This window comes from Phalangium opilio, unplaced genomic scaffold (assembly GCF_054372755.1).
Source record: "Phalangium opilio isolate 3A_F unplaced genomic scaffold, DU_Popi_V2 ptg000194l_1, whole genome shotgun sequence".
NCBI lineage: Eukaryota > Metazoa > Arthropoda > Arachnida > Opiliones > Phalangiidae > Phalangium > Phalangium opilio.
In genome coordinates this window covers 867,956-893,011 of record NW_028324212.1, presented here as the reverse complement: position 1 = coordinate 893,011, position 25,056 = coordinate 867,956, and the positions used below count along the sequence as shown (strand labels likewise).

The 25,056-nt window shown below is 39.0% G+C and overlaps 4 protein-coding genes and 1 long non-coding RNA gene across 5 annotated transcripts; 2 read left to right on the top strand and 3 right to left on the bottom strand.

Moving 5' to 3' along the window:
* The first annotated feature begins 5 nt into the window (after positions 1-5).
* Positions 6-604, top strand: LOC149622312 (uncharacterized). Its single transcript, XR_016374970.1, has 2 exons — positions 6-326; positions 393-604. It is a non-coding gene; the product is annotated as an uncharacterized LOC149622312 (long non-coding RNA).
* Positions 605-4,839: 4,235 nt separating this feature from the next.
* On the top strand, positions 4,840-7,935 carry LOC149622311 (zinc finger protein 862-like). Its single transcript, XM_089853559.1, has 4 exons — positions 4,840-4,853; positions 6,175-6,499; positions 6,622-7,659; positions 7,897-7,935. The coding sequence occupies exons 1-4, from the start codon at positions 4,840-4,842 to the stop codon at positions 7,933-7,935; spliced, it is 1,416 nt and encodes a 471-aa protein (XP_089709685.1).
* Positions 7,936-15,340: 7,405 nt separating this feature from the next.
* Positions 15,341-16,483, bottom strand: LOC149622310 (uncharacterized). The gene has a single exon (XM_089853558.1). It carries the CDS (start codon positions 16,481-16,483, stop codon positions 15,341-15,343), a length of 1,143 nt encoding a protein of 380 aa, XP_089709684.1.
* Positions 16,484-16,640: 157 nt separating this feature from the next.
* On the bottom strand, positions 16,641-17,830 carry LOC149622309 (uncharacterized). The gene is made up of 2 exons (XM_089853557.1): positions 17,199-17,830; positions 16,641-17,121 (listed from the first exon to the last, which is right to left on the bottom strand). Exons 1-2 carry the CDS (start codon positions 17,828-17,830, stop codon positions 16,641-16,643), a joined length of 1,113 nt encoding a protein of 370 aa, XP_089709683.1.
* A 324-nt stretch (positions 17,831-18,154) lies between these two features.
* Positions 18,155-20,084, bottom strand: LOC149622308 (uncharacterized). The gene is made up of 2 exons (XM_089853556.1): positions 19,695-20,084; positions 18,155-19,642 (listed from the first exon to the last, which is right to left on the bottom strand). The coding sequence occupies exons 1-2, from the start codon at positions 20,082-20,084 to the stop codon at positions 18,155-18,157; spliced, it is 1,878 nt and encodes a 625-aa protein (XP_089709682.1).
* Between the last annotated feature and the right edge of the window lie 4,972 nt (positions 20,085-25,056).

The following is a 25,056-nucleotide window of genomic DNA, read 5'->3' as shown; positions in this document are numbered from 1 at the left end:
TTTTATTGCGTGTGATTATACTGATTAAATGGTATTATTTAATGCTCATTTATTCCACGCAATAAGTGAAATTTGCCCCTTGGTTTATTAAGCAATGACCATGAACTGAAAAGGAAACCATTTTGTAGGTGTGTTGGGATTAAACGAAAAGCTTTAATTCCTTCCGGGTCCAGAGCTAATTTTGTGCTAGAATATACTCTACCAAGAATGCCTGATTATGTGGAAGATTCTAAAATTTATGAAAAATTGCCGGCAAAATTAAAAATACAAGTTCAAAAAGAAGTCACTAACACAATATTTAATGATTTATTGTCAAAATACGAAGCGTAAGAAGTGCCCAAAGTCTATTTGACTTTTTTAGGTTTAAATATGCATTTTTAAATCCCAATTAGATATCCTCCGTCTCACTTACTCACGGCGAAAATGATACTCAGGAAATATCCTCATTTGGAGGCTAATCCAGGATGCGGATATGTTAGTTACTTAAATCTGTAACCTTAAATATCACTGTGACTTGACCATGGTTGCCAGTGGGAAAACTATTTACTGCAGTTAAAGGGAAAAAATGGCTTTCCCACTTTCCCCTCCCTTTCATTAAAGGGACAGTGAAAAGGGAAACAAAGTTTGAAAAGTTTTCATTCTTCGAATAACATGTTTGCTTAGAGCTGGGATAGATTTAATTTTAGAAGGATAGGAATGGAGAACGGTTATAATTTACTTCAGACCTACTCATAGCCCAGTATAGAGCCCCTCCCTCCAACACGTAACGAAAAGTTTAAATTAAATTATTGGCTCACTTAAACCACGTTTTGATGACGCTGCTGACGGGGACGGCGAAAAATATGTTAACTCCTTTTTACCTCTCTGGCTATGACCCGCTTCTTCTTTCATACCCCTCTCTCCGTCCCGGGGAAGGGGGTCCGGGCCTTTGACGCGCGCCCACATTACTCTGTTCTCCATTCCTACTTCTAAAATTAAATCTATCCCTGCTTATAGTCAAGTTCATCTAGAAATGTAAGCACGTCTTTAAGCGTGCTCCATATTATCTCTAATCTTCGGTTTCAGAGAGATGAGAGTTATCCTAGACTTGTTTTCAATGACATTCCACTGAGAATTTGACTAAATTGAAAAATCTAAAAAAATTTACTATATTTTAAATATTTTCAGAAAGCTAAAGTATTTCTAAGTTTGAAAAATAACGATGAGGATTAATTAACTATTTTGACTCTTGTGCACAAGAAAATTTGGATTTATTTTTAATATTCTTGTTTTAAACTCGACTATTTTCAATTTTTAAAATATGGAGAAATTTATTTAGATTTTTGGGCAAACAGGTTAAATTAGCAGTTGCATCAAAAATAAATAACTCTATTTTCCTATTTATCCTCCCATTAATGATATACTACTTTACGCCTAGAAGTTTGTATTTACAATAATTTATAGATTTTCCATGTAAATCATACGAAATATGGCGAACCAGATTGGTCAATAAATTTAAAAACTTTAGACGTACTATTAAAATCCCTTCAACTGAGGCAATGAAGCTAAGATACTGCAATGCGAAGAAGAAGAAATGTGAAAAACAAAAATCTAAAGGAAAAAAGGCTAGAGTGTTTTTCGATAGTTCTGATGACCTGGATAGCGAGCTTGAAGACTCATTTTTAGAACTAAGCAAGGAGTTATTTAATGAAAAGGCGAATACAAAGCAAAACAAACAAATGAGCGATAAAGAATTGAATAAGGAGAAGAAACTTGAAAAAATTGCTGAAACGAGCCAAAAAACAACCAAGCAGAAAATTATGACTTAAAAGATGATTCGGACAATTCTGTCAATAAAATTCATGAATAATTTTGTGATGACTTGCGAAGCACAAACGACGTCTTCAGCTCTACAAGTCACACTGAGGACGCAACTGCAAGAAAAAGGCGTGCCGACAATTCCGAAACTGAGACCTGCACAGACGACATTGCCGTTTCAAATATCAGGCAATTTGACAACAGCGCCACTACCAAACGAAGCCGTGAGGACGTTGCCAATACTAAGACAAAGAAAAGTAACTTCAACGACCCCCTTACCAAGTTGCCCTTAAAGAAGACAGTTTCCGCAGCGAGCTTCTATTCTTACCGGATTATGATGAGGGAAGGGCAGGTCAATCACTTGATTTTATTTCGATCACTCTTTTGTCAATTTGTGGTTGACATGTATGCGAAAATTGAAACAGAGAAGTTAAACTACATAAGGAATAACCAGGCGCAGCTGAAGGTAGACAGTTATATTCACCTCAGGGATGCCGTGGGAAGGCAGGATTCTGATCATGGTCAACTGGGTCAGATGGTAGTGCTTCCTTCATACTTCACTGGGGGACCACGATACATGCAGGATCGAACTCAAGACGAAATGTCATACGTTCGCCACTACGGCCGTCCTGATCTCTTCATCACTTTCACGTGTAATCCCAAGTGGAAAGATATCACTGATGCACTGTTGCCTGGTCAAAGGCCTCACGATCGCCACGACATCATAGCGAGGGTGTTCCATCTTAAGGTCAAAAAATGATGTCTCTCTTTGACAAGGGCAATCTATTTGGGACGGTAACGTGCTTTATGTACTCTGTGGAGTGGCAAAAGCGGGGTCTGCCACACATCCACATCTTACTGTGGTTAGATCAGCGCATCTCTCCTGACATGATTGACAAAGTCATATGTGCCGAAATACCTCATCCTAAACAAGACCTATGCGTCATGACATCATCAAGGCCAACATGATTCACGGTCCCTGTGGAGCCTTCAATTTGAATTCGCCCTGTATGAAAGTAAATTGCAGCAAGAGGTACCCTCGACAACTTCTGATGGACACCCAGACATTTGACGATGGATACCCGCAATACAGGAGGAGGTCTGCTGAAGATGGTGGCTTCTCGATAAATGTTAATGGAATCGAGCTAGACAATCGCTGGGTGCTGCCCTTGAACCCGGTATTGTCACGTACGTTCAATGCTCACATCAATGTCGAGTTTTGCAACTCTGTCAAAAGCATCAAATAGATTTGTAAATACATCAACAAGGGCAGTGATCAGGCTGCATTTGCAACAGAAAAAGCTAAGGATGAGGTGAAATTATACGAGAGCGGTAGGTAAATCAGCAGCTCTGAGGCTGTTTGGAGGATTTTGGGGTTCCCCATACATGAAAGGTATCCAACTGTCTTACATCTGGCTCTTCAACTTGAGAAAGGTCAGCGAGTGTACCTCACTGACAACAACCTTGCCGAGAGAATCAGAAATCCTCCTCAGACAACACTTTTGGCATTCGTCGGCCTGTGCAAAATTGACGCTTTTGCAAAAACACTCCTATACTCCGAGGTTGCTTCTTACTTTGTCTACAAAAACAACAAGTTCTCAAGAAGGAAGCTAGGGAAGAATGTCGTCGGCTGGCCAGGAGTGAAGAAGGATCGCGCACTTGGAAGGGTGTACACTGTCTATCCGAAAAACACCGAATGCTATCACCTCCGACTACTACTACATAAAGTGCGTGGTCCGATGTCTTTCTCTGACCTCAAGATCGTGAACGGTATCATCCATTCCACATTCCAAAGTGCATGTAACGCACTTAGCTTATTGGATGATGGAAAACACTAGGACACTACCTCGGAGTAAGCTGCCTTATGTCAATCTCCCTTGAAACTGCGGTAACTTTTCACTGTGATGTTTGTGTTCTGTCAACTCCCCGATTCTCAAAGCCTTTGGAACAAGTACAAAGATTATCTCTCAGAAGATATTATTCGGCAAGTGGCGCGGAATTTGCTAGGCAACGAGCAGCACGCAATGGCCGAAGTATACAACCGATGCTTGGTGCAGATTGAAGACGCAGTATTGGCTCTGGGAGGAAAAGATTTAGCACAGTATGGCTTGACTCGACCGACAAGATCTGGAGAAGTCTTTGGGAACAGGGATTATCTGAGGGAGACGAGTTATGGCGTGAACGCTTTGGAACAAGAAGTGCTGGAGAACGAGCCTTTATTGACAAATGAGCAGCGGGCTCTGTATTCTAAAATAATAACAAGCGTTGAGACAGGAGATGGGCAGGTCTTTTTCCTCGATGCTCCTGGTGGTACCGGTAAGACATTCGTCATTACCTTGCTCTTAGCTGAGATTCGAAGTGGTCGTGGCATCGCTTTGGCTGTCGCTTCCTCTGGCATCGCCGCTACGCTTTTAGAAGGAGGTAAGACGTCTCACGCTGCATTTAAGCTGCCACTCAATCTCATTTATGCTGAAACTCCCATATGCAATATCACAAAGCAAAGCAACATCGCCCAAGTATTGCGAGACTGCAAGCTCATAGTATGGGACAAAAGTACTATGGCGCACAAAGGAGCTTTTGAGGCTCTTAGCAGAACCCTCAAAGACATCAGGGCCAACGACGGTTTGATGGAAGGTGTCACTGTGTTGTTGGCTGGAGACTTTCGACAAACTCTGTCCGTAGTGCCAAGAGGAACTCGAGCTGACGAGGTTAAGGCGTGCCTCAAAGCGTCTTATCTTTGGCCTCTGATTTGTAAAGTGTCTCTCAGGAAGAATATGAGGTTCCATTAGAGGGGTGATCCTCTGCTGGGCTATTCTCTGAACTCTTACTCGAAATAGGAGACAGAAACTATCCCGAGTCCGAAGGAAAGATGACAATACCTAGAATCAAGTGTTGGTTGGGTTAGTTAGATAAAGTAAAATCCTACCAAAATAGGTCTCAACAACTTTAAAGAAACATATAAAATTTGTCACGGAACCCATGAAAAAAGGCTGTAAATGCTTGCTGGTAAAGGTCATGTTTTAGGACAAAGAATAGTTGACAATGGCTTTGAAAAGGTATATTTTATAACTTTATTGAAATGAAAATATATTTAAATTGTTGTGAAAAAATATAAACTAAAATTATACCAAACTTCAGGCTTACATGATTTTCGGACAATTCCCTTTGCTTAAAAAATCAAATCGTGGATTAAAATGTTATGAAGAGCCAATTCAAAACAAGCCAATGACTGCTATTTTGCTTTTAATGATTTCAGCAAGGAGTATCTGTAAACTATACTTTATTCGAATTCTTTAAATTAATTATAATTTTAAATAAAACACTTTGTAAGTTACCCTTACCTTAGTTACAAGACAAGGGTGCTATAAGAATTGATATTAAGAGATGGCGTCGGGTCCAGGGTTGGAAATAAGACAGGTTTACAAGTCCAAAACCAGTTTATTAATTGCTCGGACCAGTTTATTTATTCCAAAACTTGGGGTCACTGGTCCCAGGGACCACTTAATTAATTATCGTCTTTGGAAAAAATAGACGGTGGGACCAGTTTAATAATTCGGGGTTCGTTATTAGAATTTTTCTAGCTCAACACCTTTTCTCCCAATTCTACTCCTATGTAGTTATTACTCCTTGGCTACAATTTCCCTACAAACGTTTTGTAGTCTATTGATCTTGACTAGCGTCTATACTCTAGAATAAGTTTTTTGTAGTCGACAGCCCAGACCATGGTCAGCACTAGTTGTCACTACTCATTAGGCCTAGTAGTCGTATTAGTCACGACGACGCTTCCAGCAAAGCCGACTATATGTATATATAGGCGCCGCGCGGTGTTGCTTCCAGCAAGTTCCAGAGAATCCAGAGGGGAGTAGGAACGCCAACGTTATGCCTTGTGTCAAATACTGAGTAAGTGTTTTGCATGAATGATTTTGTTAATAATAATGATAAGTTGATAACCCAAAACCATATTTATTTTGAATTAGTTTAAATAAACAATGCCAGGTCCTGGAAGGCCCAAAAAATTTTTGAAAGGCAACCCAGAAAACTCTAGAACACTTGATTCCCTATGGAGATCCGGGACCGGGAATATCCCTCTAATAGGAACTGCAATTAATAGTGGTCAAAATCAAGAAATATAATTAGTCAGTCAAGCCACGGGTGAAGAAATTGATGTTGAAGATGAAAATACAACGAGCCATTCACAAGATTCTTCAGTGTCAAGTACAAATAAACTTGGTGGAAAGAAAAGAAAATTTATAAAATCTTGGAAATCCCAGTATGACTTTTTAGACTACAGTGAAAATGAAAATGTAAAATGTTTTGCAAAGTTTGTAGGAGACATGAGAAAGTGAATTATAAAGAAAGCTCAAATTTTTTCATCAGAGGTAAAAGTAACTTCCAAGCATCAGCTATTCAAACGCACCAAAAATCTATTTCACACGCTAGATGTGTTTCTGTGGAGAAAAATGTTACAGAAAAGTCCTCAGAGCCCAGCCCTTTACCAGCTGCTATGTTAAAACTCGACGAAAAGAACAAGACTAAACTAACACACATATTTAATACGGTATACTACATTGTAGTGTCCAATTCCTCTTACAATAAATTTCCTGATTTGTGCAACCTACAAAGAAAAAATGGTGTTGATCTGGGAAGTGCCTATACTAGTCATAACAAGACTGTGCCATATTTTGCCGATTATATCTCACAGGTTTGTAAAAATGAGACAGCAATGCAGATAAAAAAAGCAAATTATTTTGCCTTGATCATCATGGTAGTAGCCACGAAATCATTTATGTTTCTTTTCTTGATGCGGGCAAACCTGTTACGAAGTATTTAGCAATATTACACCCAGAAGCTGGTACTGCAGCAGGTCTTAACAAATGTCTGCAAGATCACTTTGAATCTCTCGGAATTATGAATTGGATTGACAAGTTGGTTTGTATTGGTACTGATGGGGCTTCGGTCTATCATGGGAAAAACAATGGATTAATAGAAATACAAAGGAAGCAAAAGCAAAATAGATTTCTTATCGGGGTTCATTGCATGCCTCACAAAACTGAACTCTTGTGTAAAGAAGCGTTTCGTGATAATAAGAATATTGAAGACTTTGCTGAAATTATTAAAGACATCTTCAAGTTCTACTACAAGTCCTTCAAAAAACTTGATGCAATACAAGATATCGCCAATGAAATACAAGAAACAATATTCAAATTTGGATCACTTCCCAAGACTCGTTGGCTTATGTTTCACTTTCAGTCGGTAAAAGCGGTAGAGAAAAATTGGAAGCCTTTAGCACTCCATTTGAAGGAGCTAATAAATTCAAATGACACTAAAACAAGGGTAAAAGCCCTGGATTTATATGAAAATATTCAAAAATCGTCATTCATTGCTACCCTAGCTCTAATGTACGATATATATTTTCAACTTGGGCGACTTTCAAAACAACTCCAAAAAAGGGACATCCTAACGTATGAAGCAAAAGACGAAGTCGAAAGTGTAGTGAGGGAGATAAGAGATCTCAAGTTAGACGGGGGAATGAAAGTAAAATCTATTACTGATGAACTTTTACAAACACCTGGTGTATTTAGAGGCCTAGATATTAAAATGGATTTAGAAAATGCAAACTCGTTTCTACAAGAGAGTGCAATGCTTTGTGAAAAAGTGGCTTCTTGCCTAGAAAATCTCTACTTAACCACTGAAAAAATTCCAGCCGGTCACATTTTTGACTCCAGACTCTGGCCATATGATAGTATTTTGGATGAGTTTGGAACATTAGAAATTGAAGAAGTGAAAGCTTTTTTCCAACCAATGCTAAGTGAAGAAGAAATGATGAGCTTAAACACCGAGTGGATAGGATTCAAAAGAATGGTATCTACCCAGTTTCCATTGAAAGTCAAAAACAGCCCAAAGGAAGTATATACCCAGGTAGCAAATTCACGTTGACACAACGTTTAAACGTAGCATTGAATAAACGTGTGTATTAACGTTTTTAAAACGGTGATCATGTCACCTTGAAACACGGTGTTTACACACGTGTTTATTTTGTCGCAAATACATGAGAAATCTCGTTTATTTCTCGTTTTAAAAACGTGTATTATAAAGTAGGTTAACGTGGATAAATCGTGCGTTAAACGGTTCCAATAGACCTTTTCACCGGTAGAGCGGGGGTGAAAAGGGGGGGGAAATTTCGAGAGGTGAGCATGCGTAGAAAGAATGTTTGGGGGCAGTGCAGTACTTTTAACCATTCCTTTTGCCTTATTTGCTACGCATTCGAGTTTATTTTTATAAAACAGTGTTGTATTACTTGTTGTAAAAGTATTAATTGAACTTCCGAGGTGAAATTTTATCAAATTCAATTGATAGACGTAAAATTAGGGCATTTAATGAAATTCTACTCACTAAATTGGGCGCCAGGGCTTACGGGCATTTATACACAGCGCTTTCGGCACGGCATCGGCGGACATCGCCGTCTATTCGCCGATGAAGCGATGATCCCGTACCGTCGCCAAGGCTTAGTGAGTTATAGCGGCCTACTAATATCAATGCACCGTTTCCATTAGAACTTAAACACTTTATTTCTTAACATAGTTTTATTTGTACTATCTCGGTTTTAAATACTAGGCATTTTATTTTAATATTAAATTTCAAAAGGTCTCCCATACGTCCATCGTAGTTTAGTTTACACGTTTAACTCCATAGAAGCGCTATAACTCATGCCCCCAAACATTGCAACTTATCATGCGCGGCCCTTAATTTGAACAGGTCTATTCCACTTTTCGTAGAAACGTTTTGTCAAACAAGCGAGCAAGGAGTCGCGCCTCAAGGCGATTAATTTTCGCTCCCTCAAATCAATAGTCGTCAAATAAAGTTTCAAATATGAAATTTACTTCATGTTCAGGGATCGTTCTAAATAATCCGCCATGATTGTGTTCTCAGTTTCTTTGCCTTTAGATTCCCACATTAACTGACATGAAATGAAAATGAAAATGTCATCAAGAAAAGGATTTCTATTTCTGAGACACTAATTTAGTATCGCTTGAACAACGCCTCAACGAGTGTTTATAAACTCACAAAAGGTGTCGCGTATTCAATTGCAGTCTCATTGGCGAACCTATAATAAGTGACGCGTTTTTAAAAATCAAGGATAAATAACATTAAGTTTTAAAAATTCTAATTATATACCTGTATTTAAAATTAGGGCTCGGGGTTTTTTGATCGTTTTTTTCGAAAAATACGGTTAACTACAAATAATCGAAAACTATTCAGAAGTTTATTCATTTAAACAAAACAACATTTTTAGATGATATTTTTTTAGATTGAATAATCTAAGTAAGATTTTTTTCGACAAATGTATTCAATCGGCAAAATTTTCGGAAAAAAAATTATTCAGAAAAAGGGTCGTAATCTTTGTTCGGTTAAATTAAAACTGTCTTCTATTGTAAAATTCAATTGATTTGAAGTCTAACTTTTAGCGAAATATTTGGAACTTAAGGTTTGTAAAAAATATCGAAATAAATGGTTTTACTATAAATTCATCTGTAATATTGTCACTATAATTTTTTGGTAGAATTTAACATGTATACGTCTTACTCCGTACCGGTTATTTATGATCAGATCACCTAACTCAGTTATTATTACAATCCTTTCGATAAAACACAATTCCAAAAAGCCATAGTTATTACGTTAGTGGACTATACTGTATAGCATAATATTTTCCTCAAAAGAGTCCAAACACCTAAAAAGTATATATATATATATATATTCGCCTTAGGCATGTCGCGATACCACCTTAAACTATTAGCAAAATTACACAGGTTTTAATGGGCAAACTGCATTAAGTGTGTATGAGCTTAACGTCCTTGATTTCCGGGCTTGAAATCTACTTTTGCTTTGTGGAATATAAAAGGGTTAAGGTAAACAGGGGAAGTGAAATAATATTTGAGGATTACCTAGACATGCAATCATTTCTCATTATTGAAAAGCAATTGCAGAAGTTAAAACAAAACACAGACAGACACGTTAGGTACAAAGCCCACTCGTCCCTACCGGCTACTATATTTCAGAGAGTCATCTTTTGATCATGTACTTCAAAAAGTCTTCTCTATTCCGTTTTTAGCCATATCGTAGTATACGATAGGCTCTTAGTTTGACCCGAGCCGTCGTCCGTAGTAGTAGTGGCCGGGGTTGTCGCTTCGTTGTCGTCAGATTTTAGCTTAAAAGGAACTTTATATTACCACAACCCACCCATAGGGGTTACTGGGCTCGGTTAGAGATTTAATTTTAATTAAAATTTTTTCAGGTCAGACCCGGGACTCGAACCTGGGTCGCTGGCGTAGTAGACAGACATTCTAACACTGAACCATAGAGACTTGATAGGAATCCCGAGTTTTTTATCATTTATTTTTATCTCTAAAATATTGGGGTGATGTGGGGTGGGGGTGCCTCCTTATCTGTGGGGTCGGATACTTTTGAATTTTTATCTGTGGGGTCGGATACTTATGAATTTGTATGTTTGGGGTTTTTATATTTATTTTCTTTTTATTTATGTGCTAATTAAATAGATAACGATTTTCCCCGTTTCCTACCGCGCTCCTCATGTGTTTCGTTCTCGTTCGGTAGCTATCGTCATCTATGTTATGTTTGACTGGAACGTTTTGGCGGTGAATTCAAGTGTGGGTTTAGATAGAGCTAACATAGTGTTAAATAAGCATTATGCGTTTGATCATTTTAGCATTGCTAAAGGTAATTCGAGGGGATAATCACTAAAATGCGTAATCACTATAACTAAACTTTCTCTTTCAAAAGTTTCTAGGCATAAGTCCTTGTTAGAAATTTATAAAATGCGATAAGTGTGCATCGGCATAAGTCTATGTTCTGTTCTTCGATTCGCCGGAATATTAGAATTACAGCATAAGTAAATTTATACGGTTATAATTTTATCACTGTTTAGAGTAGGGAATCGAGGGACTATTAACTCTGATTTTATGCACGGTAAATCATTTAAGCATTGAAAAAGATAGCGCTATACACTCATTAGGGTAGGGTATAGAGGGGCTATTCACTCGTACGATATGGCTACTATTACGAGCCCTTGGGCCGTCTAGTTATTAACTAAAGATGTCAAAGGTCACCCTATATTACCTACGGAAAGAGTTTCACAATACAGAGGAGTAAAGTCTTAATTTCTCGCTTTATATAAACTATGATCAAGAAGGAATTTACTATAAGAAGGCCTAAAAAGGCGTATGGTGCGCGCGTGATAGTCGACAATCCCCCCTCATGGGTGGGGGGAGGCTGACAACGGAGGCGGGACTTAATATTTTATCTTACTCTATGTTTTCCACCATCTATGATCTATCTCTTTTACCTTTCCGTTAAGCCTTAGTTTGGTTTATGGAACTGACGAAATCATAAGTATAGTACACTTGATTCGATTTAGAAACAATTATAGAACGAACGATTTTCACGTAGAGACACGTATTCAAAATCTACTAAGTTAGGTTCAAAACCTTTAACTAACTTGTTAATGGCAATTAAAAACCATTCCCTAACCGTTTCAGCACCGCTGGCAGCCTCCATTTTCTGTTAGCTTTCTTCGAGGTTTTTTTTCTCTATTCGGAATACGTCAATCGCGTCTGTATGACCTATACCCACGGGATCCAATGGGAAAGCGCAGAGCAATGACGGACAAGAAAGGGGTGGTACTTACTTGTCCGCTAACACCGGCGTAAGATTAGAAGCGTAAAATCTAGTGACTAAGGCATTCTTATAGTAAATAAATTCTTGCTATGATATGTGTCCATTCTATCGACTTTATACCCAATCTTCGTTGCTTTTAATTTTCTCATGTTACCACGCTTTGTGTTACACTTCTCTCGAAGAGAAATATTTTATACTTCTGATAATATACAATCACAATGTTTTTATTGATAGTTCATACTATTATCAGGTTTTTTAATACAATTATTTGTCAATGATTTGAACTTTGCGTTTCTTTTTTGTTAACATAGAGCTAAAACAATTTAAAAAAGATCAAAGCTTATCGTAGAAAATAATAGTGGCGGTTACTCGTTCAAAATCCAAATACTAATTGAAATTGAAACCAAAACCACGTTTGTATCAAGAAACGTATGGATCATATTTTTTTATTGGAAATCGTATGAAACGTATCGCAAAAAAACTTTTTTCAGTAAAATTCTTCTGATTATGTTGAAAATTTTAGTTTTCCGGAAAAAGTACTTACGATTAATAATTGCATCAATCTACGTTTTTCTAAAAAAATCGAGACGGAATACTTTTATATAATCTTCGTTTTACAAAATTTGGTATGTCAATATGTTTGAATAATAGTTAACCGATCCCCGAGCCCTATTTAAAATATCTATTATTGCCCAGATATTTCATTTCATTTAGTTCCATTTTGGGGTCAGCAGGTTTATTTGAGCATCTACAATCCGGAATCTTCAAAGACTGTATAGTGTTGTTGATGGATTTTCGATTGTTAATTATTAAATAGATTGTTATTAGTACTTAGGGAGAGTAATTTAACAGAATAATTTGAATTTTTTGTACTTGCAGTTGAATTGTATTTTAAAATCAGGGTAGTTCTCGCAATTAGCACAGCACACGGACATTATTTAATGCTTCTTGATCAAACCGAGCTTTCTGTTTGAGCTATAAGCGTAATGGCGAAATTGAAATAAATCTTGAAGCCTGAATCAACTTAGAACTTAATAGGAGTTATATTAATCCTTTTGCGTGACGTCTTAAACCCAGAGAAGGTGGTCAATATTACTGGTAATTTAACAAAAACAAGATTAGAAGAGTTGGTCTTCGACAAGTTAAGCGTGGAAGGGAACAGGTTCTGTAAGGGAATATTTACCCTTTCTAAGACTGAATTCTGCTATGAACCGGATCGCGTTTCTTACCATTTAAAGACCATTACCTAAGATTGGTTTTTCAACAAACTTTTATAAACTCCAGACGATTATTCTCGTAATACATTTCGTGAAAAAGTAATGAGTTTTGGCCTCAATAAATACGCGGTTTTAAAGGGAGAGTGAAACGGGAAATATTTATTTAATAATAATTACAATAATATTTTATTTTTTCGTGTTAAATAACACAATAAGAGTTGGGAAAGTCGTTACCGACTTTTATGCCACTATATTTTTATAGGCGTTATAAATGAAGAAAAAAAAAGAAATTAGTTAAAATACAAATAAATAAATATGTAAGGAAATGTATATAGTAGAAGGAGAAATCGTTTTACTTCATTAGAAGAGCATTATTGTCCTGGTTTTGAATGAATTTTTGCGCAACATTCTTGAATGTAGTCAATCGTATTTGAGTTTGGGGATTAAATCATTGTAGAGTTTTACTCCTTTACAGAATATTGAGTTAAGTTTGATCGAAGGACGGGCAGGTGGAACAAATAGGATATAATGTTTCCTTGTGGCATCTACTTAATTTACTGTATTCAAAAGAGGTGTAATCTCCAGAATTTATACTTTTATATATATAGATTAACGTTGAAAGACAATATATTCCTCCGATGTGGAGGATGTTAAGGTAGATGAAAAGAGGTTGAGTGTGGACCATAAAAGGTTTGTTTGCTACTGTCCAAATAGCTCTTTTTTGAAGTATAAGGAGTCGATTTAGATTTCTATTTGATGTATTTCCCCAGATTGATATACAGTAGAAAAATGCGAGTAAGTAAGAGTGTAATATTGTTGTTTTTTATCTTGGCATTAAATATGCTATGATTCTTATTTAAGAGAAAGCAGCCATAAGTAACTTTTTGTGCGACTGTATCAATATGATTTGTCCATTTTAAATAGGGGTCAAACCAGAGGCCTAGATAATTGTACCTAAGTATTTAATTCAGAACCACATCATCAATAGTTACAACCTCATCTTAGCTTCGTGATTTGTTTACACTTGAAAAGATCATATATACCGTTTTCTCACCATTTAGATATAGAAAATTATCCACCAGCCATTTATTCATTTTGCATAGGTAGTAATTCACCTTAGGCACTATTTCAGTTAAGTTCGAACTCCCTGAAGATACCCAGCAGTTTTTGTTTATTTTATTTTAGCGATTTTTCTGATTTGCTAGTATAATCCGATTTTTAATTATCGCCGATTTTATATTTTTCTATTTATTTTTTACTCTTGGGAGAGACTTTAATTCTTAGTAGATCGCCCGACTGAAAAAGCTTACTACTTATTTTTCTATCTTTTAGTTTAGGTGGAATGACATTATTTCCGCTGATATTTTAAGTTTTTAACATTTTCTTTATTTTTGGATGACCCTTCCCTTTCGAGTCTGGAGAGAGAGTGCCAAGCCAAAGATTTTCTTTCGAAAACCAGTGGTTTTGTAAGTTTATTTTTTGTGATAGAAAAGGTGAGATAAGGGATTTCTTTAACCTCCGCCACTCTCTGGCTTCGGTTTTACAAATTTTTTCTTAGGGGTGGTCTTAGCAGAGAGGTCTTAGTGCATACAAATAAAAAAGGGGTAAATTTTGGCCTGAGCCACGGAAATTTTTGTTGAAACCCAGTGACGAAGGTATACCTGTTTTTCATTTCTTTTTTAACCATTTTGTCCAAGAGGGTACAGTTTTGGGGTCTTATATATATTTTTTTTACAAAAAGGGGGGGGGGGGAATTTTACGCTTTTAATTGAGTATTTTTATTTGTAATTTTAATTTTGATAATGGGAATTTGTTTTGAAATTAATGGAAGTATTTACACTCCCCCGGGTAATACGTATGTATTACAATACAGATTAAATTTTTTTTTATACAATGATTTTGAACATTCATAATTTTAAAGTTACAGTAATTTTTAATTATTTTTCTATTATTTTTTTTAATCAAACCTATTTATTTCTAAGGCGTACAGCAGCTGCATGGGCCTTCTGATGATATTGTTTCCTACTTTAACCCAACAAGCTCTTATTTCCCCATCTCTTCCTAACATGACTTCCGTCACTACTCCTAATTTCAACATATGTTTAGGAATTTTTTCTTCATGCACAAGCATGACGTCGCCTATTTTGACTTTTTCTTTGTTTTTAGCTAGATAGATGTGGTGAGCGTTTCTGAGTTCCAAAGATATTCCTGTCGCCATCTTTTCCATAGCCTTTCCATTAACGCGTTTCTGTGTTTTAATCTTCTAGCAAAGTCCGTTTGACTTGCGGGGAGTTGCCCTGTAGGTGGTAATTGTGGTGGCAGGCAACTTATTCTTTTTCGAAAAAGAAATTGTGAGGGCGACAGAGGCTCGGGCTCGTTTGCGTCATTATAAAGGTATGTCACGGGCCTCGAGTTTATTACGCCTTCGGTTTCAAGAAGTACGGTTTCCATCTCTTGGTACTTAAGGGCTGCCTTTCCCAATACTTTTTTAAGTATAAGTTTCGTAGTTTTTACCATTCTTTCGTAAAATTCACCAGCCCAAAGGGCTTTTTCCACTATTGACTTCCACTGAATTCTTTTGTTCGCAAAAAATTGCTTAAGTTGATCGTCATTAATTTTGTCCCACATGACATCTAAATCTGATTTTGCTTGGCATTATCAGAATAGATAATGGATGGTACACCTCGTCTAGAAATAGCTCTTCTCAATGCCATCAGGAATTCGTAGGTACTTAGGGATGGAACTAATTCCAGGTGTAACGCTCTTGTTGTAGCGCAGGTGTACAGGCAGATATATGCCTTCTCTGTGGTATTTCCCATTTTTACTAGAAGTGGGCCCGCGAAGTCTACTCCAACAAAAGCGAAAGGTTCCGATTTCGTAATTCGGTCTTTTGGTAGTAGTCCAGTAGGGGCAGTGGCGGGCTTAGCCGCGTACCTTTTGCATTTGGTGCAATTTCTGACAATAGTTCTGGCTAATTGACGTCCGGCAATCACCCAGTATTTTTCTCTTCCTTGTGAAGCGGTAGCTTGTATACTTGAGTGAAGAACTTCCTCGTGACATCTTTGCATTAATTTTCGTGAAAGCTCTTGGTTTTTATTTAAAATAACTGGATGCTTTGATTCAAAACTGAAGTCCGACTCTTCTAGGCGGCCGCCAACGCACAAAAGGCCATCTTGATTTAGCATTGGCTTAAGTGTTAGAATGGGAGATGTTGTCGGAATGTCTCGTTTTTCTTTTAGCGCATTAATTTCGTTAAAATAGTCTTCTTTTTGGACGTCTTTAATCAATTTATTTTCGGCGTTGAGTAATTCTTCGGTTGAAATTGGGCCCGTAATCATTTCTTTATTTTTAGCTTTCTTAGCCACGCGGTATAGGTAGGCTATTATTCTCAGCGCTTTGTTGAGATTGCTGTATTTATTTAAGTCTACGACTCGTTGAATTCCAACAGGTTCTTCAATTTTCATAGCTAGAACCACTTTCCTTCTTTCCTCATCTACTTCTTGGTAATTTACTTCTGGTAACGGTACAGTGGGCCTTTCAGATTTTTCTTTTGAAAGCCAAGACGGTCCCTCGAACCACACCTTGTTTTCCGTCAATTCCCGTGGAGTGGACCCCCTAGTAGGTAGGTCCGCGGGGTTTATTTTTCCCGGACAGAAGTTCCAACTTTCTGGTCTAATTAATTTTTGAATGTCCACAATGCGATTTTGCACAAATGGTTTCCATATTTTTGAGGATCCTTTAATCCAGGCCTTTGCGATGATTGAATCCGTCCACATATTTATTTTTATTTCTTCTTTAAAGATAGTTTTTACGTTGTTTACTAGTTTGGCGCCTAGCAAACATCCCATAATTTCCAATCGCGCTATCGATAACTCCTTTTCCGCCTTCTTTGTTAATGGAACGACCCTCGTTTTCGCCGTGACGAAGGACACGCTAATTTTCCCGTCTTTGTGTACGGTTCTCAAGTATAGTACAGCCGTATGCTTTTTTGCTAGCGTCGGTAAAGCAATGTAATTCTTTTTCCAAGCTTCCTTCTTTGCTAACTTCGTAGTAGCATCTGGGAATTTTTATTTCTTCGAGTTCATGTATTTCTTTTAGCCATTGTTGAAATTCAATGCCCAAGTCTTCTGGTAAGAGTTCGTCCCATGATATCTTTTTCTTCCATAGTTCTTGAAAGACGAACTTCGCTCTTATTGTAAAAGGAGCAAGGATGCCCACAGGATCAAAAATTTGGGATACTATGCTTAACACGTATCGCTTGGTATTTTGATTAGCTTTGATGGCTATTAGAATTTCTTTTAATTCTATAGAGAGTTGGTCCGATTTCGGATCCCAGATTAGGCCTAATATTTTTTGTGTTTTAGGTTCTAAACTGTCCTCGAATTTTACGGTGGAATTAGCGTCTTCCTTTTCTCTTTTCCAAATTTTTCTTAGGTGTTAGTATTCCATTTTCTTAGTGTCATGTTTGCATCTTTAAGAATTTCTGATGACTGCTTAACTAGGTTCCAAGCGCCTTGTACGTCATCTTTACCACTAGTTAGGTCGTCTACATAAAGATCCTGGCTCAGAGCTTCACACGTGTCGGGATATTTTTCGACATAGTTTTGTACGTGAGTCTTTATAGTCGCAGCCAAAAGAAAAGGACTGGAAGTGATTCCAAAGGAAACCCGAGTCATTCGTAGAACCCTGAACTTTTTTTCATTTACTTTTCCGCTCTCCTCTTCATTTGTCCATAGGAAACGAACGGAATCGCGATCTTTTTTAGCTAAACCGACCTGGAGAAAGGCCTTTTCTATATCTCCAGTGACGGCAATTCTATAGCTACGAAAGTTGAGAATTAAGAGTAGTAAATCCGGATTCAGATTAGGGCCGCTATGCAAGCAATCGTTTAGAGAGGGAGCTCCTTGTATATGGGAGGAACCGTCCATCACTACTCTAAACTTGGTGGTCGTGCTATCTGGCCTCGTTACACCCTGGTGCGGGAGGTAACACGTTCCCTCTGGTTTATCTTCGGGTTTATCTACTTCTTCGACAATTCCCAAGTTAAGCTGGTTTTCCACGACCTCTTTGTTTCTTTCGTAAAACTGGGGGTCTCGGTTGAACTTTTTGACGAGGTACTCCATTCTTTTGGTCGCCACGCCTAGGTTATCCGGCAGGCTGCTTTTACTAGTGATCCAGGGGAAATTAACCTGGTATCGCTGATCTTCAAACTTTATTTCCTTCTGGAAATTTTCGAAGATCTCCGTCCCGGTGGGATCAATTTATTCATTTTCTTTCACACCCATTATATCCAACGACCAAAATGATTCCATTCTTTTTGATATTTCTTTTTCGGTTATGCTGACATTCATAACTCGGACAGCGTAGCTTCCCACTGCTAGATTTCCCATGTTCGCGGGACCTCCAATAGCCCAACCAAGCGTGGTTTCCACGGCAACCAAAGATTTTTAAAATCTCTCAATTTTGCCGGTTACAAACTCCCAATAGGTGTCTCCTCCAATTAGAATACCTAGTGCCGCGAGTGGCAGATTCTTGATTCTCATTTGTTCTTTGATATTTTCGCATCTGGATAACTGGAAGGCTTCACAGATGTATGGTACTTCCAAGGCAAGAATTTCCACAGCGTCGCCGGTTTTGTAAGCATTTTCCAAGGTTAGCTTAACGATATTTCTCGTGGCCGTAGTGGGCTCTTGATTGCCAAAGTTGTTAATTTCCACGGTAGATTCGCCAACTACCGGCAGGTTTAATTTTTTAGCGATATCTTCAGTGACAAAGCTGGCTTGACTACCTTGATCCATCAAACACCTGACCACGGTTTCCGTTTGGGTTTGAGGGTTTTTTGTTAGCGCTTGCGCTGTTTGGAGCAAGACCATTTTTCCTTTTTCGCATGTTACCGAGTTTACCGTAACTTCTGTTTTATCTGCTTCTGTTTTTTCATTTTTCTTGATAGTTTTCTTGTTAACTTCATTTCTTTCGCAGAGGCCGGCATTGTGTTTTCCCGCGCAAATTCGGCAGCTATTATAGTGTGAGAGACATTCGCTCGTTTGGTGCCCGAATCGCGTGCATATATAACAACGATTATCTTCGGTTATCATCCTTTTCTTTTGGTCCAGCGTGAAATTAGCGCAGTTGGTAGTAGGATGGCACGTGGATTTGCAGAAAATACAAAAAACGTTACGCGTTCTAACTGAGGTATTTAACACGGCCGCGGAGGAATTTCGAAATTGGTTTTTGTTTTCAAAACGACGGTTTTGGACATTTTGGTGATTTTGGTCAATGCGACGATTGAACTCATGACGTGGGGGTTTAAATTTAAATCTTTCTTCCGTATTATTTTCACTTTTTTGATAACCACTTTGATTATGCATATCGCCAAATTGGTCACACGTTTCCCTACTCTGTACTTCCCCTTTTAAGAAATCAATTAAAGCGTGTAGGTCCCATTCAGCGGAGCTGCCGCGCTTTTTAGTGTATTCTAATCTTATATCTCGGGGTAAACACCCAATTAATTTTGGGCATAAAAATGCTCCATTTTCCATTGTATCATAGCCTAGAGCTCCTAAACATCTAACATTAATTTCGCATGCATCGTAAAATTCTCTTAAATCACGTAAATCGTTTGAACTACGTACAGAATTTAAATTATTTAATTTTTGCATATGGATATTCGAGATTACGTCTTCCTTGCCATATCTATTACGTAATAATACTACAGCCAAATCATAGTTTTTTTCCGAAGAGTTTAACCCTTTAATCGTTTGTAGGGCTTCGCCTACTAGATAAGACTTCAAATAGCAAAATTTTTGTACCTTTGAGAGACCTGCCTTGCTATCCACGGTGGTTGAGAACTGGCTCCAGAACCCGGTCCATTCGGTGAAATCACCGGAGAATTTGTTGATGATGAGCGGCGGCAGCCTGGAGTCGTTGGCCACTTGCTGAAGTAGATTAGCGGCGAATTCTTGATTTTAGGCCGCTGAGCTGGCTGACGAGGCTTCGTGTCCATTGTTGACATCCAAAGTGATTCCCGCCCGTTTTAATTTTCTTTTTTACTTGCGTTTTGATGAGTTGAATCGCGGTTTTGTATTCTTCCACCTTATCATTTTCCTTTTTTAAGTCATGTTTTTCCGGATCTAGACACTCCGCGATTTTGTCGTTTAAGGAATTTAAACTGTTTTCTTTTAAGTCCAATATCGCACATTGGTCCTCGATGTCATCCGCGTCTAAGATAGCAGCAGAAATTAAAGTTTTTAACGCGTTTATTGCCGACGTAGTATTTGAGCGTACGGTCGTTCGCGTAGCGCATAGTTTCTTATATTCAGCCACAAGCCTGGCTTCCGCGGCACTGTGTTCGTCCGCGTCTTGATATTCGTTATCCATGTTTTTGCTCTTTTTTTTTTGTTTTAACGCCCTTCAGTTTTTTCTCCCGGGTTTCGGCACCATGAAGATACCCAGCAGTTTTTGTTTATTTTATTTTTGCGATTTTTCTGATTTGCTAGTATAATCCGATTTTTAATTATCGCCGATTTTATATTTTTCTATTTATTTTTTACTCTTGGGATGGACTTTAATTCTTAGTAGATCGCCCGACTGAAAAAGCTTACTACTTATTTTTCTATCTTTTATTTCTTTTAGTTTAGGTGGAATGACATTATTTCCGCTGATATTTTAAGTTTTTAACATTTTCTTTATTTTTGGATGACCCTTCCCTTTCGAGTCTGGAGAGAGAGTGCCAAGCCAAAGATTTTCTTTCGAAAACCAGTGGTTTTGTACAGTTTATTTTTTGTGATAGAAAAGGTGAGATAAGGGATTTCTTTAACCTCCGCCACTCTCTGGCTTCGGTTTTACAAATTTTTTCTTAGGGGTGGTCTTAGCAGAGAGGTCTTAGTGCATACAAATAAAAAAGGGGTAAATTTTGGCCTGAGACACGGAAATTTTTGTTTAAACCCAGTGACGTAGGTATACCTGTTTTTTATTTCTTTTTTAACGACTTTGTCCAAGAGGGTACAGTTTTGGGGTCTTATATATATTTTTTTACAAAAAAGCGGGGGGATTTACGCTTTTATTTGAGTATTTTTATTTGTAATTTTAATTTTAATAATGGGAATTTGTTATGAAATTAATGGAAGTATTTACACCCCCTACTAAGAGAAACGTATCAACTGCGTAGAGTGTAAGCAAATCTTTGTCGTCAGTTTGCACGAGGGCATTAATGTATAAATTAAATAATATTGGCGATAGTACCAATCCCTGTGGGACTCCTATTGTTACAATTCGTACCCCAGACATGGTCTCATTTAATCTAGTTTGTGTTTGCCGATTCGTAAGAGAGATATTAGCCAATTTTGGCTTCTCCCTTTTATTTCTAAAATGTCGTTGCTTGTCGCGTCATTAGTTCTTTATTTATTTTTTATTTAAAGCAGAGAAACAAAATGATAAAACAATGTCTCAAATATTATTTACTACGCAAGTAAAATTATAATTACGTAATACTTATATCTACGTGCGTCAGAGCAATTCTAAAAAATGCAACCTCATAGAAAAATCCAATTTCCAATTTAATAGAAATAAAATATCAGCACCGCTACAGTAACATGTAATTACAAAAGTAATATGTTTACACTTAATACGACTCTTATGTCTGTGAATTTGACAGGGTCTTAAAGTTATATTTTTGGTAATACTGCAAGCGTTTGAGCATTGATATGAGTAAATTATTATTATTATTATTATTATTGTTGTTGAGGAGGGCGCGCGCCCTAGCACCGATGCCAAAGGCATATTGTGCATCCTCATATTCAGGCCTTGAATAGGCCCGTAGCTGCAGTGTAGCGAAGAATTCGCTCCACGGTAATAGAGGAGACCCTCGAGGGTTCCAAAGTATGTGAATCAAAATATTCTAGTCTAAGCGAGGCGAAGCAGTCGCACTCGCAAAGTACGTGAGCGGATGTTTCTTCCTTCTCCTGACACGACCTACAAAGAGGGTCGTCGGCAAAACCCATCAGATGGAGGTGCCTATTAAGCCGACAGTGCCCGGTCAAAAGACCGGTGGCCAGCCTAATATTCCATCTGCTGAGCGAAATTAGATCTCTGGCACGAGACCTGCAGGGACCATTGACAAAAAGTTTTGTCTGTCTCTGGCCCTCCATGTTATGCCAGAGCTGGTTTTGTATGACAGTCAACCTGTCATGCAGACACCGTTAGACGTGCCTGTAGGAGATGGGAAGGGCCGGCTACGGCCCCAAGAGCTTGGCCTTCGCATCCCTTTTCGCAAATCTATCGGCTTGCTCATTGCCATGATATCCGCTATGCCCTACAACAGAACCCTGTTGCAGGATGCCAGTCGCGCTAGCAGATCAAGGCAGCTGCGCACCAGTTGAGAGGTAATCTGACACTGGTTCAGCGCGTTCAGGGCGGCCTGACTGTCAGAATAAATTCTCACAGTCCGTCCGGTATACCCTTTGTTAATACAGTAATCTGCGCAATAACAGATCGCGGCAATTTCCGCCTGGAACACACTAGCGAAGGTACCCAGGCAAGCAGAAAAGCCGACCCTTGTGGTTTGGCAGTAATAGCCGGCGCCAGCGCCGGAATCAATCTTGGAACCATCGGTGAACCAAATAGTTTCACCCCCAGTGCCAAGAGGCAGCAGGTTAGTCCACTCTGCCCGACTGGGGAAGTGGATGCTGAAAGGCTTAGTGAAATCAAAACTGGTAACGGTTTTGTCAGAGCACATCGTAAGCGACGGCTCAAGTGCGGCGTACTCCCGAAAGAGCTTCGTATGGCTGTACTCCCAAAGTCTTGGAACCCAGCAGCCACTAATGTTGAGCCTGTAGGCTCCCATGACAGCCTCCTCCTCAATGAAGAGATGAAGAGGAAGCATGTCAAGGAGCACCTCCAGGGAAGCAGTTGGGGTCGATCTCATGGCCCCCGTAACACCAATGCAGGCAAGCCTTTGAAGCTTGCGCAGGGCAGCCTGCACCGTCTTAAGCCGGACCCTTGTCCACCAGACAAGTGCCCCATAAGAAAGTATGGGTCTGATGATCCCAGTATAGAGCCAGTGTACAGCCTTGGGGTTGAGGCCCCAAGTCTGGCCGACAGAGCTCCTGGTCCTCCAGAAGAGCATCTTGGCCTTCTTAATACACCGATCAAGATGCGGCTTCCATGTGAGTCTGCATTCAAAAGTCACCCCCAGGTATTTCACCTCGGAGGACTTTGTCAGGACCTGGCCAAAGAAAGAGATATCATTGAACAGATCCTTAGTATTCTTCCTCGTAAAAGGAACAAGGACAGTTTTATCAGGATTAACGGTGAGGTTAACCGCTGGATCCCGAAGGGTCCCATCCGATTCTTCCAGTAGGGTGGACTCATCCATGGAAGAACAAGCTTCCGAATGAGCCACCCCCTCCCCCTCTGTGCCTAGAGCGACACCAGCGAGCTCCACAGCGAGATCCCCCATCTCGCTAGTCCCACCCCCTGTCGTAGACTCGGCTACAGTGGTTTTGGTGGTTTCCGTGTTCTGAAGGAGTTTGAAGGAACCCTTGTCCACTCCAGTAAAGCCCACGAAACCAGCATTCTTAATGGCTTCCAATGAGGAGCCATCGAGAGGTGGCAGGAGAAGAGGGTGTTGGCGATCCGCTGGCACGAGAAGAGGGTGTTGGCGATCCGGTGGCAGGAGAAGAGGGTGTTGGCGATCCGGTGGCAGGAGAAGAGGGTGCTGGCGATGAGGTGGCAGGAGAAGAGGGTGTTGGCGATCCGGTGGCAGGAGAAGAGGGTGTTGGCGATCCGGCGGCAGGAGAAGAGGGTGTTGGCGATCCGGCGGCAGGAGAAGAGGGTGTTGGCGATCCGTTGGCAGCAGTGTTGGGCAAATCGCGAATTACGTTGTACTACCAAGCGGGGGAAATTCGGTGAATGATCGAAAAATTCGCGAATTTGCCCACCTCTGGTTGGCAGGAGAAGAGGGTGTTGGCGATCCGCTGGCACGAGAAGAGGGTGTTGGCGATCCGGTGGTTGGTGATCAGGGTGCAAGCGAAGAGGAAGAATACTAAGGTGTTGGCGATCCGGCGGCAGGAGAAGAGGGCGCTGGCGATCCGGTGGCAGGAGAAGAGGGTGTTGGCGATCCGCTGGCACGAGAAGAGGGTGTTGGCGATCCGGTGGTTGGTGATCAGGGTGCAAGCGAAGAGGGTGCTGGCGATCCGGTGACAGGAGGAGAGGGTGCTGGCGATCCGGTGGCAGGAGAAGAGGGTGTTGGCAATCCGCTGGCACGAGAAGAGGGTGTTGGCGATCCGGTGGTTGGTGATCAGGGTGCAAGCGAAGAGGGTGCTGGCGATCCGGTGACAGGAGGAGAGGGTGCTGGCGATCCGGTGGCAGGAGAAGAGGGTGCTGGCGAAGAGGGAAAGATCACGCTTACTTAGGAAGATATACACATATTCCTCACCAACGTAACATCGTTTTTCACCTTGTTAACTATTAAACACAAGAAATAGCACTGTTGTTAACGGTGATTTTCCAAGAAAATTAATGACAGCGCACCCTATTTTGTTAACTAATAGTTCACATTCATTATAGTTATAATTTTAACTCAGAGTCCTATAATTGACACACCTTTAACAAGTTATATTATTAATCAAGTTTTGGTTATATGAATGTAACGCTTGACGGATGAAGTTCGATGCCACTTACCCGAGCCAACCAACAAACAATGGTTTCTAACTAAATAGACTATTGTGAGTAAATCAAAAATAGTAAATAATTTCCTACAATGCTGCAAGAATTTTTCTATTATTTCAAAATAAAATACTTGCATCAGTTTGGGGGAGAAATTTCTCCGTTAACGTAAACAATGGTTTTTTGAACATCCAATCTTAGGATGTTTGAATCAGCATTTAATGCCCAACATTGTTATTACGTAAAAATTAAATAGTAAATGAATTATTTGCATGTCCATAACTCAATTTAAAAAAACAATGTTTCTAATTATGTTGTAAATTTATTGTTTTGCAGAAATACAGTTTTTTCATTTGCTGAGGTTAGCGGAAAGTAAACTCCACCCCAAGACTATGGCTGCTTTAAACTATGGGGCTTGTTTAAACTAATCCCCACCAGATATTTGCTTTTCAATGTGAGAAAAATTAATTATATTAGGAAGGAAATGATTAACGCAAGTTGATAAAGAAAATGATAATCATCTAATCGATATTATCGGAAGAATATAATACTTCTATTTTTTTAAGTAAATTTGTTGTTTTTATTTTTAGTTGATTAATTGTTTTTATTTTTAGTAGATTAATTGTTTTTATTTTTAGTAGATTAATTGTTTTTATTTTTAGTAGATTAATTGTTTTTATTTCAA